Below are 15,959 nucleotides of genomic sequence, written 5' to 3'. Positions count from 1 at the left end.
GTGATAGTGCAGAACAGGGGGCAGCAGGAAGCAGCAGTCAATATATGATGAGCTGTCCTCTGAAGTAAAATGGAAGGTGTGCACCGATCTCCATACATCTACGAGTTCCAGACCTGTGTTCACAGATTGCAATTCCCTTCTGCTTCTATTATTACCTCCTAGCCTAACAACACTTCCATCCAGTAACCTGTCAGATGCTAACTTAACAAGCCCTCCTGTTATCAAGCAATGGCACGCGAGAGAGCTTATATATCTAACATTTTTATATTTGATATCATTGAAGGGCATGATTGGTAGATAATCATTAACTGGTATCAGTATTGCTATGGGCACAGAGTTTTAAAAATCTTGGAAATGTATGCTAAAAGGAATATTGGCAGTATAGAGATATAAGTCCATACAGGCCAGGGCAGATAGTGAAGAGAAGACATACGTGTTACCTGAATGAAGAGGCCAATGGACTAATTATTTATGCTACAACACCAGATTTTCATTTATTTGTAAAACCTAAATCATTACTTTCATGACGTAGATAAACCACAAGAAATTGCATTACAGTAATGCCAGAACTGAAAATGATTTGCCACCTGCTTTGGATCCATTATTTTATTTTATTTATTTATAATTTATATAGCGCTACCACTGACCCTGGGGCTTAAGGGCGCTAAACATATACAACAAAGACAACAGGCGGCTTATACACTGACAGAGCAGTATGTCAGATGGATCCGGAAGCTAGGAAAATATATTACTTAAACAGACGGGTTTTCAGTCCCTTTCTAAATACCCTGATAGAGGATTCTTCTCTCAGGTTAATGGGAAGTCAATACCACAGCATTGGGGGTTCCGAGAAGAAGGCTCCAGTTTTGGCCTGTGTCAGCCGGCAGATGGGAGTCTTAAGGAGGGAGCAATTGTTGGATCTCAAGTTATAATTACTGGTTTTAGGAACCAGATCATGCTTAAGGTAGATTGGGCCCTCATTTTCAGACAGTTAAAGGTGATTACCAATAACCGAAACAGAATTGTCTCCTTGATTGGGAGCCGGTATAGATCTCTTCTTGCATCTGAAATGTGATCCCTTCTGTTCCGGTTCACAGCAATTCTGACAGCATTATTCTACATCACTTGGAGTCTATTGATCTGGTTGTTGGGTAAACCAATCAGGAGGCTACTACAGTATTCCATTCTTGAACTAATTAGAGTATGCACTAATGCTTCCCTGCTTATTCTAGATAGAAATGGTCGGGCATGAGACAAAAGTTTGATATAGTAGGCTGTGGAAGCAACAATTCTGCTGATCTGCACCTTCATGTTCAAACTACGGTCCAAATAAACCCCTAAAGTTCTGACCTTTTTAGTTTCAATAATGCAGCCACTGATCACAAATTGGGTATACTGTCTCTCAGCTTGCACATTTTCTTTTCTGTTTCTACAAGCATTAACTCTGTCTCGCTCCTAGTGAGTGAGAGGCCATTAGTAATCATTCCATTTTCGATAAGGCAGTAGATTCTATTGATGTTTGCTTCATCTTCAGCAAAGACACCAGTGAGTGGGATGGCACATTAGGTGTCTTCGCCGTAGTTGGTATACTCAATGCTGTTAAGATTCAAGAAGTCCAGGAACGGAACAGTAAAAATGTTATAGAAGATATGGGAGAGACAAGCTCCCTGAGGAACTCCTTGTTCTAACTCTGTAGGGTGGCATCTGCTAGGTCACTGCACACTCTCCAGTGATGCCCCTCCAGGAATGATTTAACCCATCGGGCAGCAGCAGGCATAAGGGCTGCTACCTCCTCCAACCTGGGACCAAAGCTGCATGGTCCACCAGGTCAAAGGCGGCAGACAGGTCCAGCAGCATTAGCATGCTCGTATTTCCCTGGTCCATGTGCCAAATAAATCTGGACTTTAAATCTAGAAGATGTGTCTCTGTGCCGTGATTTTCTCTGAAGCCGGATTGTCTTTGGTTCAGGATGTCAACGGTTCTAAGATGGGCGAGCACTTGTGTATACGCCACCCTGTCCACAATCCTCATCAGAAACAGGAAGTTAGAGATATGTCTATAGTTTTTTGCGGGTAGCTGGGTGAAAGGTAAGGCTTCTTTAAGAGCAGTGTGACCCAGGATTGCTTAATGCAGGCTGGTACAGAGCAGTCTTTAAAAGAAGCATTCACAAAACTGCAGAGAGTGGAAATCAGTGCAGCAGAGAATGATTTAATAGCTAGTGGAGGACAAATGTCCCCCCTTACAATATGAAGGCTTAGGTTTCTCTATGATTGACACAAGATGATGTCGCAGGGAACTGAACTGAGCTACACGAAAACAGTGTAGTGCCAACCATCATTATATGGACCGGGCGCTCCCCTCATCAATCATATCAAGGTAATTGTATGGTCCTGGAGTATTACTGCTATAATCTGCACACACATTGATTGGAAAAAACACACATTTGAATAGTTTAGAAGCCAACCCACTAAGCACAGGGGTCTGCCAGATATTTCTGACAGTGGCTAGTATGATTGATTGTGCTGGCTAGGTCTGATATAAGTTGAAGTACAAAACATTAGGAAAGCCAAATGTTGAAGACCTCTAGCTTAGACCAGTGGCCTTCCAACTACCTAGCTATTTTTGAGAAAGTATGTGAAACGTCCCCAATTGCAGTGCCCATCAGCTGCTCAAATACAAGTGGGAGATTTCTAAGTAACAAATATATTATCACAATGCCTAAAATAGTGTTACTTGGTTTAATTATACAGTGCTTTATGGCAGATTCCTTCATCTTCTAAGTGCTGTAATAACATGGATTCAAATTACTCTAATTGAATGTTAGTCGATTGATGGATGAAAGGATAACATGGCCCTTTACATTTGTGAAGTGAGTGTTGCCTTCAACCCAGAAACCAGCCCTTTTTTGTGAGCTATCCGCCCGCCTAAACATCACATTAAATGTAAGCGCACACATGTATAGATCATAATAAACCAACTGTATCCCAACATTAACAGAAAGAATAACCCATCACTCATTAATCAAGAGAGGATACAGGGTCAATGAATGCTACCAGTTCAGACTTCTTGTCTTTCCGTTCACTGCAGAGAAAGCAGACTGTGCTCACTGGAGTATTGTAAACACTGATTCAAGTTAGAATGTGTATTTAAGGGTGGGGCAGTGAGAGAGGTCTCCAAGCCCAAAGTTCTTGCAACTCCCAAGCCTGTCTCCCCACAGTAGCATCCTTCTCTTAAACATCTTGGCATAGGGATAGGATGAGGCCTTTCCAAATAAACCCTCTCTGCCTGATGGCTTCCTATGGATTATCGTCTTGACTCAGAACCTTAGAAGGGTGACGTATTTCCCTATCTGCCTGCCTTTTCTATCTACAGTCTATGGGCCTCATTACTTGGCTGGCGCTCCCGTAATGAAGGTTGCCGGTACGGGACCGGCACCCTTAATTACGGGACTCCCTATTACGAGGTTACCTTGTGGGACACGGTAAGGACGCCTGGTAATACCAAGCGTCCTTAGTGGGTCCCGCGAGGGGACCAGGCAGCTAATAACAGGCCTGTTATTAACAGGCCCATTATTAGCTCTCTCCCCATTCCCATTGAGCCCTATGGGGGCTCAAATGGGAATAGGGATGGGTTTTTCCAATGAGGACTTACCGGGTCCTCCAAGGTTGGAATGGCCCGGTAAGTCCTCATTGGAGGAACCCAGTACTGGACCCGGGTATGGAGGCAGCCATGCCATTATTAATGGCATGGCTGCCTCCATACTCGTAATGAGGCCCAATGTCTCAGAATCCTCTCCTAAAAGCCCATCTATAAATGAGAACATGTCCCTAGTGGAGGACATATATTCTCCATTTCTTTCTGTGAACACTTTAAGGCTACCAAGGTTTAAAATAATTTGGTGTTTAAAGTCAGCAGCATGTCTTTCAGGCTGGAATTCTCATATTTAATTGTGTGGTAGGCATTGAAGCAGTATCTCTCTACCTCATTTAGCAATTTGCTTTGTTGCCCATTCTTGACTGGGCATCAGTATTTTTATTTCAGTGCTATAGACAACTATATTTGCCTTGATTTTAGCAATGTCTCTTAGGATGCATTATGGGATTTCCAGGTGCTCATGTAGCCTGCACTCCCCTCTGCCTGAATTTATTTGTATTTATTTGAAGAATAGAGATGTAATTTACAGATGGCAGAGGCATTCCTGCAAAGGGTGTCTGTATAATAGCACAAATATAAGAAAACGTGGTGAGTCAGTTTGAGGGTGTAAATAAAAGAAGTGGCTCATATACCAGGGACAAAGTAAATAGAAAATATATATATAATAAAACAGATTACTTACAAATGTAACGTTAACCTAAGGAGCCAAGTGCTTCAAACGACAGAGGAGCACTGTATAGATAAATACAATTACATTATTAAGCATCACTGGAGGGAGGGGTGTGGTCAGGTAGAGAGGATGGGGCAGAGAACAGTGGAGCTCCCTCTTTAGCAAGTAAGTTAAGTTTAACCTAATCTGGGCTCACTTTGATTTTGATGGGCAGCTGGTTTCAATGGAGCGGACCATGTCGGGAAAATTTGTGACAGAGGCGTAGACAGGGTAGGGCCTAAGCGGGCAAGTCCCACCCAAAATCTGTAAATGCCCACTCAGCAGTGCTGCGGTAGAGATGTTTATGTCACTGTGGTGGGCCCACTTGTTAGACAATGCTGGCTACAGCTCTAAAGAGCGAGAGCAAACGTAGGCACAGGGGGGCATGGGATAGTGAGGTTGAGTGCATAGGAGAATTGGAGGAAACAAGATGGTTTGTAGAAATGGATACAGACAGGTACTGTGGAGCAAGACCATTGATAGCTTTTTATACTAGCAGAAGTAACTTGAAATGCGAGCGGTTGTGCATGGAGACCAAACCAGCATGTTGTCAGTAGGTAGAAGTGGGGGAGGATCTGTGTAGGAGTGCGGGTAGCAAAGTTGCAGTCTTTGTCTACAGGGAGGAAGTAGTAGCAAGTAAGGCCAAGGAGTAGGCTGTAGCAGTTTGCTGAACATGAGGGTGGAGATTAGGGTTTTCTTAGAGTGGTTAGATGAGATTAATATGAGCAGCAGAGGTAGTGGTAGTGAGCAATTATTGCAGTCAGAGGTCGCTGTTAAAGAGAACCCCAGAAGTGGGAGCCTTTGCCGAAGGAGCGAGGTCAAGTAATGAGATAGGAGACAGAAGGGCTGGGATGGCATTTGAAGCGGGGGCAAAAGATGAGTTCTGTCTTTGCATGAGGGATGAGAGAGGGTTCCAGTGACGAATTGCAGTAAGACAGTTGGTAATACATTGCGTGATAGCTGGGGTGAAAGAGGGGACGGAGAAAAAGATTTGTCATCAGTAAAAAGGTGACCATGAAAGCCAAAACCAAAGAATGAGATAGGTCTTCCTGGTGCAGAGGTATAGAGGGTGAAGAGCAGATGTCCAAGGACACCAACAGAGAGTCCTGTGGAGTCAGATGTTTGCAGGTTCCTGGAGATTTTAACCACTTATCTGCAGAAGTGGGTGGAGCATACAGGGATTCCATATGAAATTAAGTGATGGGAAGGGACTGTTTCAAGATTTCATTAAGCTATAGTTGGGGTCCTTCATTTTGTCTGGCTTCATATACTAAGCCTAAGATTATTCAATGTATCACCCAATACCATCCTGGACATTTGGTTAGAGCTGCTTTGAAGATAGTAGATGACGTGTTCTTGGCAGACACAATGGAAGTTAGGTTTTCTGGTCTCACGGTGCATTTGAGGTGAATGCACAGGTTCTTTGTTATAGCAAGAGTTTAGGAAGGATCTGGGAGGTGACCTACTTTACATCAGATGTTTATTTACACTTATATGAAGGTTCTGTTGTTGCTTAGGGCCGGGGGTCTAGCCTTTGGCCCTGGACAAACTCTATTTGACCTAAACAAGAAAAGCCTGAGTTTGCGCTTTTCTAACTGTGGCATGTTCACCTTTGGCTTAAAGATCAACATAATGGATCAATTGTATGGTTTCCTTCTACTGTTGCCCTAAGGCTAATATTGATTGTGTTATACATTTAATTTAGGAATTAAGTTTGCTTGAGGCCTTTGGAAGTTGATTCTTGCGTTTGTGAGTTTTTGATTGTACTGAACTTTCTGAATTCTTGAGGATGTTTATCTGTTTTTGTAAGCTGTGTACATAGCCCTCCTAGCCACACACAACATCCACATCCACCAATACGCAGATGGCACACTGCTATATCTCAAGATTCACTCCATCAAGGATATCCATAGGCTCAAAACCTGCCTCTCGCTGATCCAGTTTTGGATGTCCAGTGTATACATGAAGCTCAACCCCTCCAAGACTGAACTCCTACTCCTGAACAACAACACCGAAAACCCATACAGACTTGGCTATCAACTACAAACTCTGAAGGATTCACACCTGAGCTCACCTCCTTCATCAAGTGCCTTGGGTTCCACACCAAAATGGGACAGGGGCAAAGCACTCCTCGAAGGCCTCCCGTTGTCCTCCTTGTGCCCCTGAGAAGTGTCATACATATGGTCACATGCCTCATCACGGATCTACGCAAAGACACCCACATAACCCTGGCCCTCATCGACCTTCACTGGCTCCGCCTGCAAGCAAGAATCACCTTCAAGTCTTGCTGCATCATCTATAAGGCAGTTGCCCTCAAGTGACCCAGATACCTTGCAGAGAAACTCAGCATCTCCAGCGGATAGCACACCACCAGAAGCCAGGACACATGCCACTTGAAATCCGCTGCTGCAAAAAGGAAAGGACCAGAAAATAAGCCTTCTCTGCCTATGCCCCAAGACTATAAAACCTCCTCCTCGTCAGCATCAGACTCGCTGCACGCTCCTACAATTTAGAAAAGAACTCAAGACTCACATCTTCAAGGAATCTCTCCGCCTCAACACCAAGGCCAACACATTGCTCGTCACGCTGCCAGACTCACTAGACACCGCCGCCCCTCTCCTCCCCGCCACCCGGTACAGCTGTACCCATCCTTCGTGCCCCTCTGTATCCCACCACCCACTCTATATCTGTTTTGCTGTTACCTCTGAAAAGTGCTCCGTTATGCATTTGTACTATTGTATACCTCACTGAAGCACTGTGTTATGTATCTGTATTGTTGTATACCTCTGTAAAGCGTTGCATTGCTTCTCAAAACCAGGTCCGTGCTCAATAAATACCATGATAATAATAATAATAATAATAATAATAATAATAATAATAATAATAATAATAATAATGATACGTCTAAACATTACCATAGCATTCTGAAAAATGCAATCCCTCCAATGCGCCCTGTCTTTGAATAACAAGAAAGGTGTGCTCTTTATTGGAAAAAATGTATGTTTTTTTTCTTTTAAAAATTATACTGTACCTGTGCGTAGTCCTTCCTTATCGTATTGCCAGTGCCATAGTAAAAATATACAGCTCCGCGGTGATCCCCTTCAAATGGCGCGCCTATCACGACATCATTTAGTCCATCCTGGTTAAGATCCTTCACTGAAGCGATGGCCGTGCCAAACCGAGAGCCACACGGCTCATTTTTGTTTTCATTTTTGCAGGAACTGTCTTTTGAAGATGAGCAACATGTTTGTTTGACGGGTTCAAGGCTCATTTGGAAGTCAAATGTCGTCTGAAAAAGAACAACAAAATATATGGGTTAATGTATCTTTCAAATGTTAAAAAAGCAATATATATTAATTCCACTGAGTTATAAAAAGAAAAGCCCAAAGGAGGTCCTGGTCAAGGTAGATTCACTGAATAAATTAAAATATAAAATATAAATGTTGTACACCGACACATTAATGTTTAAAGTGATGACGGCGGTCATATTACATGAAATGTGCACATTCCGAAAATGTTCTATGTTGCAGCACTTCTGATCCATATGAAATATGAATGCATCAAACAAGTGTTGTTCCATTTCGTGTTTCTTGAAGATTGTTGTACTTGTGCAAATCTATTGCATAGTTACTGATTATACATTGAGGGCGACACAAGTGCACCTACGTTAGGTGCAGTCACATTAGTGACAGGGTATATATACTTGCTAAGTATATCTATTAGCACTATGATGATTGCATATGCTTGAACAGAGCCACAATGCCTTAATGCGAGCTTAGGTTGGCTGCGTATTCCTGTCTATTACATTTAAAAAGCAAAGCAGTGTTTGCTAATGTTGTTCATTTTCCAAACACCACATACAGAAAGATCTTTACCAAATCTCAACGAGGTAAAGCCATTAACACCTTTGCCCTGAGCGGGGTGTGATATGCATGAAATGTTGCTGGAATATGAAAATAAATGTAGGGCAATCCTGCGAACAGATGGAGAGAGTGCACTGATTAGAAAGTAAAAATAAATGTATACATTGTGGAAATTATTATATTACAATGCCCTGGCTCGGATCCCAGTTTCATTCCCCCTCCAATAGGCTAATGGCCGAACCAAAAACGCGAAATGCTAATGTGGGCCCATTTTTCGGCCAATGTTGGCTATGTGGCTAATAGTTTTGACCAGTATTGCTGAACAAATATTATTTAAAATTGACAGAAAAATCATTGTTATAGGGACGTTATGGTTCAGTTGCACTACCAAAAACCTATGAAACTCAGTGAAAAAGCATTGTTAAAGGAACTTTATGGTTACAAGTAAAACTGAAAAACCGAAGCGATACGCCAGTTATGGTAAGCTACGCAACCATAACAAGCGCCACCACCATGCACTGCTAAGACTAACACCCAGGCCATTAAAGATGACATCACAAATGTCATTGATGAAATCACTGATGATATCACATATCTGGGCCACTTGTTTTTGTTCACTGACATATCTAGGATAGGTGGTTTGTTCACTGACAGTCAGAATTAAAAATTCCAAAGGTGTTATATATCTAAACATTAATCTTATTGTATGTTCGTAAAGTACTTTACTTAGGGTTTGCTCTCAGCTCATGGTGCACATACATGGGGCAATAAGTAGGCTTCAAAAACTCAATTCAGTTTTATACATGAAGATAAACGATGCTGTTTCTTTCTTCCTTACTTTAGTTTCCCTGTATGTGCCTCTGATTTACATGCATTGTGGGCCTTCATATGTATTGTCTGTATTACCACAAGTCTGTAGTATGTCTTGAATTGTTAGCTATTTATTAAATTGCATTTGGCAAGTGGATTTGCCAAGTGGAATTGCTGTCTCGCTTTCCCACTGTCAAGCAGGAGTAGGGAGCTGTTTTCTTTCCACTGTATTTTCACTATCCCTTTCAGTAATAACAAGCTACTGCTTCTTTGGAAATTGCGATTATGGTTACAGCTAAATTTACTTTGAAAACAGGTATGCCCCCTACGCCTTTGCAGCCTCCCTCTCTTAAAGGCCCTGTGCGTTCAACTCAGGAGAAATTGACAAATTGCGGAAAATAAGCATGTTTCAATGGCCGGGAGAACGCTGTGTAAAAGGGGCGTACACTCTCTTCCCTAGTTAACTGATATCTGTGCTTATTGTTTCAAAGAAGCAAATGTAACTCGCCGATATCCTAAAGATTTCGATGGTTCCACCCATACAACTATAGCCCCTCCTTCACTTTCAATTTCTAATTGATTCACGGATTCAATTGTTATTCATAATTGTACATCTGCAATACCATTACCAGTTGGCAACGACTGCCCTTCCGGCTCTAATTTGGCTCCCATTGAGGTAAAAGAAATGGACATAGAAATTACCAATAATACTCTTGTCTCAGCATGTATAGAGCACGAGGATCGAATGACAAGCCTAGTTCCATCAGCGGCCAACATGGCATCACCTACTCCTCTAGTACCAGTGATGTGCTCTGGTTTGGCACAGCAACCGTCGAGGCCTGCTCACGAGTCCTTTACACTGACTGGGGAAATCGACGACAAGGCACTAGATTTTATGAACACTTCGAGTAGATCTAGTGTGTCCTCTCATGAAATTTTGTATATATGCTCTAACCCAGGGGATTTAATTCACCTTCATGAAAATACCATGCCAACTGCTAATGCAAACCTTATTGATTCAGCGAAGCCCTCAATTTCAGATTTGTCCCTTCCAATTCTCAACCAAAGCCATACATCAGATCTGGTCAATAAATAACATATACATTGTGTCGAAGAGTCACCTTCATTTATCGCTCCGACTCCCAGATGATCCAAGTTCAATGATGATATGCACAATCCCAAATGTTTTATTCAAAAGGGTCGGTCGACTCGCTTCTCCTTCCCGGAGGCCCCTGCACTCAATAATACACAGAGTGCCATGCATACAGCTTTGCTGGCAGTAGCAAAGCTGTATGAAATTATGGAGGGGAAAGTGAGTCACCAAACCACCTTGATTGAACAACTAATTGGCAATGTAATGAATCTGGAAAAATCCATAAAAATTAATCATGCACCCAATCCATACTCGAGATTGTCCTCTCCAACCCGATCTCTACCCAAATCAACCTTGCCTTCAGAGACAAATGCCTCACTCCCTAATCAATCTAATACGATATTGATTCAAAATGATTTGCGGTCTTGTTCGATACCTTGTGAATTGGCAAAGAACCTCAACAAAACTAATGACTCCAAACCAGTCTCAAGTATTCCCAGAAAAGATTCCCATGAAAAGCCACCAACAAATGTGAATGAGAACTCATCTGAAATCCCCAAGGTCTCTAAAGTGATAACATATAATTTGTTTTCTATTCCTAATGATAAATTTAATGAACAAGACATTTTCATAACTAAACAAGATCCGATTGCGAATAAATCTGGCAAAATGAGCTACAGAACACGACAAGTTCCAGTGAGAGGAAAAAAGAGGCATTTTGTTAAAGCTATTAGCAAACTAAAGAAAAAGCAAAACCCCGCCTCTGCAGTTAGTTCAGACGAGTTGGCTGACACTGATCAATATAGTTACTAGCCACTTGATGATCTAGTGGCACTCCATCATCTGGCAAATCAAAACAAGTTTATTACAGTGCCCACCCTTAAACCCGTAGTTACGCGGATCCCAAATCCTGGTGGTGATTCCCTCAAGTCAGTACAGACTACGATCAATCATTCCATACTGACTACTCTCACACCAGGTCAACAGGATTCTATAAAAAAAGACTTATCAAGAGAAGAAATTCGTGCATCGATAGCCGCTTATGAGAGTCAAAAATCGTCAGAAGCGGAATTAGCGAGGCAATTTAGTGCTGCCATCTCGTCTGCCCCAAATCATTTTCCGATTCAGGGCAATCAATTGCTTGATGTACGGAGCAAAGTGCCTTCTGAACCGTCTGAGGTTCCAAGATCGTACTATGCAGGTCAGTAAATGAACATTTCGCTTAATAAGAATTGTATTCCATCAATTCCTTCGGGGTTAACAAGTCACACTGAGCCGAGTATTTCCACCATTCTGCAGATTTCAAATGTTGAAAATCATTCAAGCTCTGATAATCTGCGAGATATTATAAAAACGTCTACGGAAGCCTACTTCTCAGAAGTACATATGAGAGCTCAGAATGGAGACAAATCCCATCCAATTCAATTTCCAAATGTAGAGAGGTTAATCTCTGGTCCAGCCTTGAAGAGGCAAGTTGATCAGCAGGTATTAAAGTCGAACTTGCAGCCCCTCAAGATGGGAAAAATACAGGGCACAGGTATTCATTCTATCAAAAACAAATCTTTAAGACCGTTGGAAAATTCACATAAGAAGACACAGTCACATTGTTTGATAATCAAATGTCGAGAGCATCCAGCCCCCCAATATGTTCTCAATCACGCTAGCATATTGAATATATGTGCACAAATACCATCTCTGAAGAACTTGTCTTCAATTGATATTGATTTGATAGAATTTTGTAACGAAAATAATATTTATGAAGCTAGAATTCATGTTCGTTCTGGGCTTGTAGCCAACATATTGTGGCAAGACAGGATGGCCATTTTTGGTCTAGGTTTCTTGTTACTTCAATTACCTGAGAGTACCATTTCACAATCTTCCAAAGCTTTAATCAATGCTTATAATCCAACCTCAATTGTCAGTTCTACTCACGTTCAAAATGCTTCAAATTACTCTCAAGCAATGCACACCTACTGTATGAACGCATAACAACAATTGAGTCAGGAAGATTATATCTATATTACATCTTCGAACACCAGAGGCTATTCCCACCTTGTTACCTCCATGCAAAGTACATTAAGTAAACAATACATTGTGGTGTTACAAGAAACATGGCTAGTCTCTGCCCCGGTATGGGACTCTCATGTCCTTCATATTAGACCTGATATTAAACATAGATTGTGTCGTCCGATGGGTGGTCTACTTGTGGCCATAAAACAAACTTCTGGTCTTGGTTGTATATCTTGTACCACCCCATCCCCTCACTTTCAAATAGTGAGAGTCTCAAGAGGTAACATTTTGTTTGCTGTATATATTGGAGCAAGAATACAATCACACCAATTTATTTTTTTCATCACCTGTCAAATATTCTACTTCAGGATCAGTCCTTATCTTATACTATCTTAATGGGTGATTTAAATTTACATTTATTTCAAGCAAACATCGTTGACCTCCCAGATGTTGAAACAGCATGGTCTCATATGATGAAGGAAAGGGGCTTTATCATGCTGAAAGGAGCAATTGCGGGGGATGTTCCCCCTCGATTTACATGGAATAGAGGATCCCAACATTCGATTCTTGATTATGTCTATGTAAATTCTAAGTTATTGAATCATATAATGTCATTCAAAGTGATTGATACAGATATTAGCGATCACAATATGTTGCAAGTATGTCTTGACTTGCCACAATCTCTATCTAAAGCAGAGAAGAACATCTATATTACAAACACAATCGTTAATACCAGAGGGACTCGTCTACATTGGAATCCTAGAGCCTTGAATCGCCTACAAGATTAGTAAGTATATATTAGAGATGTAATAGAAATCGTTTGTATTTGATTTTTTTATTGACATTTCTGTTATTGTTTTAAAATCATGAAATTTTCTTGATTAAATCAACTTTAATAAAATAAAATGTTTAATATTACTCAAAAACTCTGATAAGGTAAGATCCAAAAATACAAGGTTAAAAGTATGTCCTTCATTCCAGTTCCCTACCATTTGTGTGCCCTATTCCAGACGTCAAATGACCCCAAATATCTTTTCCAAGCCGCCCATCCATGGTGCTCTCTGCGAACAGCTACGGCACCTGCCCAGTCTTTTTTAACCTACAAAAAGAGCCTCAAATCATCCTTTTCCCACTCGCCCACCCTTCCCAGCCCCTCTTCCCACCACCAAATGACCCAAAATGTGTTTTTCACACTTTTTCCCCACTGTGCTGTCCGCGGCCAGCTATGCCTGCCCGCAAATACAACATGGCAGACACTTCCAAAAATATGACACATCTCATGTTTTTCACCATCCAATCAGCGGACCGGACCCAGATATAACTAATTTTATATGCCCTACTTTTTTTTCATTTTAAAAAAAATACTAGATGGATTTACAGCAAATTTACAAAACCACACTTTTTGGACCAAGTCGCCTCTCCTGCCGCATAAATTTGGTGAAAATCCGTCCAGCAGTTTCGACTTTAGGCGTGAGCAAAATGTTTTTTCCATTGCATCTATGTGAAAACCACACATTTTGGACCCCCCTAAAACATTGCCCCCTCTTTGCAAAACCTCACCAAACTTTGCAGGATCGATCTGACATGGCCATATACTTAATTTGCAAAGTTTGGTGAGGCTTGGTCCAGCGTGGGCAAAGTCATAAACTGCCCAAAAGTGATATTCCTATGGGTTGAGCAACTTAACCATAGCTACAAGGCCGCTAACGCAGTCGCTGTAATGCACAATTTGCATCACATTAGATCCAAAAAAAAAACAAAAACATTGGGTACTATTCAAACAGTGCCACAAAACGAATGAATAGCCATTTACAACTGTGGGACACTTTTTCATTGGTGCCCGAGACAATTTTGTGGCTTAGTCCGACCCTGCCCAACACTAACCTCATGTTGAAGCAGATGGCCAACAGTAGTGAATTGTGCGTTGTGTTCCTGGAGCGATATTATCAAAGCTTAGAAAAAGTGACTGTAATAGAAAGGGGTGTTTGCGAGGAGAGCCCTTAGTATGCACCTCAGCCAAGCTGGCATTGGTATGTTTTCCTTGTGGGCCGCAGAACTTGGATTTTGTCACATGGCCTTTTCTAACCTGTACGTTATGGTCGGTGGTGGAAAGGTCAGAGCTCAGAATGTATGGAGACAATAAATGCATCATTGAGACAAAGACCACCATTTTGCATGCACAAACCTCTCAATCTTTTGAGTCATCAGTGCAGGTGAAAGTAGAGGAGCCAATTGAAGTCTATAAAAGCGTTAGGGCAGTGGTGGCTGGTGAATTTCAGAACTGGAGGGGCGTACATGTATGCTCCTAACATGCTGAGTGCAGCAAGGGAATCCATAACACACAAGAAAGGCATGGGATCTTCTCACCCCGAGAACAATTTAAAAAGAAAATGGGTTACAATGTTGCATTCTATAGCACTTGTGATGTCATCTTTGATGTCCTGGGTGTTAGTGTTAGCAGTGCACAGTGGTAGGGCGAGTTATGGTTGCTTAGCCTACCATAACTGGCGAATTTCAGGGGTTTTTCGGTTTTACTTCGAACCATAACGTCCCGTTTATAAAGTTTTTCTTAGTGAATTTCACAGGTTTTTAGTAGTGCAACTTAACCATAACGTCCCTTTAACAACGTTTTTTTACTGAATATACACATTCATCATGTAAATTTGGGAGATATGTACTATAATTCCCTTACTTTATATACATGTAACATAGAACATACTGAACCCCCTCGCTAATGATATTTGAGGGGCCCGGACTGAGCGCCTGTCGCGGACGGGCGCGGACGAGATCAACAATACCTAAACACTCAGGGGGTATCTGAAATCGTTCTATCATACCATAGAAAAACTGCACAAGTTTAAAAAGCAGCACATGAACACATTTTAAGTGGTAATAAATAACCATTCAAACCTACACGTCTCACACATTACCCATTCATTTAATTACCATATAGAATGAAATGGATTATGCCATAACAAAAAAAGATATGCCTCCAACGTAATTATCTCACATAAACTGTGCAGCTAGGAGCGACAGTAGACGAACACAACACAACGAATACAAATTACAAGATTACAAGAAAGTAGTAAGTGAACTTCATTTTTCTCATATGTGTGTATATTTTTTTATGAGGTGCAGAACAAGTAATGTATTTTTGTTGTTTTGACACAGAAATGTGCAGTACTTTGGAGTGGCTGGAGGAGAATTTTCCGCATGGTGAAATGTCGGAAGATAGCGATAATAATGGTGCATACTTCTCTGCATAAGCAAATTAATAGTCAGTACTTTATGGGCACTTAACATATATATATTTATTTTTAACAAACAAGGTAAAAATTGAAGAAAGTCCACCAAAAGAGACAGTGCAAGACACCCTGAAACACATAGAAGACAAAGTGGACATGCTAGAAGAGAATTTTAGTGGGTTAAGGCAATTTGTGGAGGACCACGTAAAAGGAAAAATCAGATATCACTGTCCCCCCTGTACCTGTCCCCCTTCTCCATTTCCCAGTGAACTATCCCCAAACCCTCAAGAACAACATAAATGTTTTGATGAAACTTCCATCCCTTCATCCCCTCCCAACCAGCCTGTGGTAACCCCTAATTGCCCTATATTTGTTTCAGTGTCTGCTTCCCCCTCTCTCTCTTAATTGCTGTATGTGTGTTTAATAAAACAAAATGTTATGTTAGTTTTAGTGGAATTGTTTGGGTCTAATTTTTATTTTTAGAAAGAGTTCAAATGTCCCCGGACAGCACGCCTGTTCAGCCTGTCCGTAGTTAATAAAATATGGAGGTTCTAAGGACAATACACCTACCCGTT

The 15,959-nt window shown here is 41.3% G+C and overlaps 1 protein-coding gene across 2 annotated transcripts in view; it reads right to left on the bottom strand.

Annotated features, from left to right (window-relative positions):
* Window positions 1-15,959, bottom strand: part of ITGA1 (integrin subunit alpha 1) — a 1,202,180-nt gene that overhangs the window by 440,247 nt on the left and 745,974 nt on the right. For both annotated transcript variants that reach the window (XM_069627258.1, XM_069627257.1), the window contains exon 14: window positions 7,395-7,652. In XM_069627258.1, the coding sequence (XP_069483359.1) occupies window positions 7,395-7,652 (258 nt within the window). The remainder of the gene's footprint in view (window positions 1-7,394; window positions 7,653-15,959) is intronic.

The sequence above is a fragment of the Ambystoma mexicanum genome, chromosome 6p, assembly GCF_040938575.1.
Source record: "Ambystoma mexicanum isolate Mex_15411 chromosome 6p, UKY_AmexF1_1, whole genome shotgun sequence".
In the NCBI taxonomy this organism is placed as follows: domain Eukaryota; kingdom Metazoa; phylum Chordata; class Amphibia; order Caudata; family Ambystomatidae; genus Ambystoma; species Ambystoma mexicanum.
Note: the sequence above shows the minus strand (reverse complement) of the source record. Positions and strands in the feature narration are given on the sequence as shown.